We start from the raw sequence: 1543 nt of genomic DNA, 5'->3' as shown, positions 1-1543 counted from the left end.
GGTAAATTTTCCTCGAGGAATTTTAGTAATCGAGGTACTCGAATCATTCGAGGAATCGTTTCAGCCCTAATCTAGTTTATCTAGAAGATAAACTAGATCAGGGTTGCTAGATAAGTATAAGTAAGTATTCTCTGGACTTTCTAAGTGTGCTCTAAATTTGTAAAACTAATGAGTACTCCACAATTTCTAAGTAATAATATAAAACTAAGGGTTCCTGTTCTGGAAGAATTTCTTTTGGATTCTAAGTTTGTTCCAATTCCTTTTCTGGGTTGCAATAATGAACTACAAAAATTATAATAAAACAATCAGAAAAATGTAATTATTGCACACTAGTGTTTTTATATTGGACTTTGTAAGTAGATGATGCCTCTCAAAATGTGAGTTATGCTTTCAATCCTGACTGGACTGATTCAGGGTTGATCAGTCCAGTCAGTGGCCGTCTGCAGGACTTACCACATTCTGAGTCTTCATTTGTCTTATACTTCTCAGCTCTCTCTGACTGTATCTGTCCGTTGTGCTGACAAACTGCACAGCTGCAGAGTTAAAGACACAGAAACTGGATTAGCATTACACATTCAAATTCCCTGAGTTTATGATACTTCATTGTTGATACAGAATTGTTTATCAGTTTCACTGCTGCTTAGTAATCATTATTTAGCTTAAACTCAACAGTTAGAAATCTAACAGGCCACAGAGACTTTTCAAGCTTATAAGTGCTCTATTCTTGTTCAAGATGAACCTCTAGAACCATGACCTGATCAGGCAAACCTGTTAGTTTAATCTGAATTAAACATTGTGTACAGATCACCTCTGACAGGAACTAGTTTAGGTATGCAGCCCAAAGTAAGATGCTATTTTATTCAATTTAATTATTTCAAATTCAATTGTTTTTTTTTTTTAAACACAATATGTCCAAGTCTGCTAAAAATACAACTGCGGGAGAAGACCAAAGGTTTTGTTAATGTTCACTCTTAATGACAAAACTATCTATGTGTTCATGTGGCTCATTTGGGTACTTATTTATTTATTAGATAGTTTATACATTTACAGTGTTCATAACCATGTTTGCGCTTTGATTGCTAAACTGGCAGATGTGGGAGTGTCTCAGTCTGGACATTTTTGAAATGTCCAGACTGAGACATTTCAGAATGTCTCAGAGTAAAACAAAGTACAATGTACTCACATGCTATAGATCTGTTTCTATTTAACAGTGCATATTGTAGTGACCTCTGACATTTGCAAAGGCTACATTGTCTTTAAAGATGGCGAATAAGAATTGTATTCATACAACAAATTCCTTAACTGTGTGTATAAAAAAAACATCTTTCAGATTAATTATCATCAAAAGCTTACTAAAAACCACTTATTTTTTATTAGCTTGTCTAGTCCTAATATCAACAATGCAAATTTTTACCACCGTTTGTTTCTCTCTATTGTGGCTCTCTGTACCCTAGATTAGGCCTGTCACGATAACAAATTTTGCTGAGCGATTAATTGTCTGAAAAATTCTTGCAATAAACAACAATATTGTTTCAAGACCTTT

At 34.0% G+C, this 1543-nt stretch overlaps 1 protein-coding gene across 2 annotated transcripts in view; it reads right to left on the bottom strand.

The window, feature by feature from the left end:
* LOC106940780 (ceramide kinase-like) overlaps window positions 1-1543 on the bottom strand; it is a 17873-nt gene that overhangs the window by 6198 nt on the left and 10132 nt on the right. For both annotated transcript variants that reach the window (XM_015023610.1, XM_015023609.1), the window contains exon 5: window positions 454-533. In XM_015023610.1, the coding sequence (XP_014879096.1) occupies window positions 454-533 (80 nt within the window). The remainder of the gene's footprint in view (window positions 1-453; window positions 534-1543) is intronic.

Source organism: Poecilia latipinna, unplaced genomic scaffold (genome assembly GCF_001443285.1).
Source record: "Poecilia latipinna isolate Pla-1442-1.1 unplaced genomic scaffold, P_latipinna-1.0 Scaffold3358, whole genome shotgun sequence".
NCBI classification, from domain to species: Eukaryota; Metazoa; Chordata; class Actinopteri; order Cyprinodontiformes; family Poeciliidae; genus Poecilia; species Poecilia latipinna.
The sequence above is the reverse complement of the archived record's forward strand: the minus strand, read 5'-3'. Positions and strand labels throughout refer to the sequence as shown.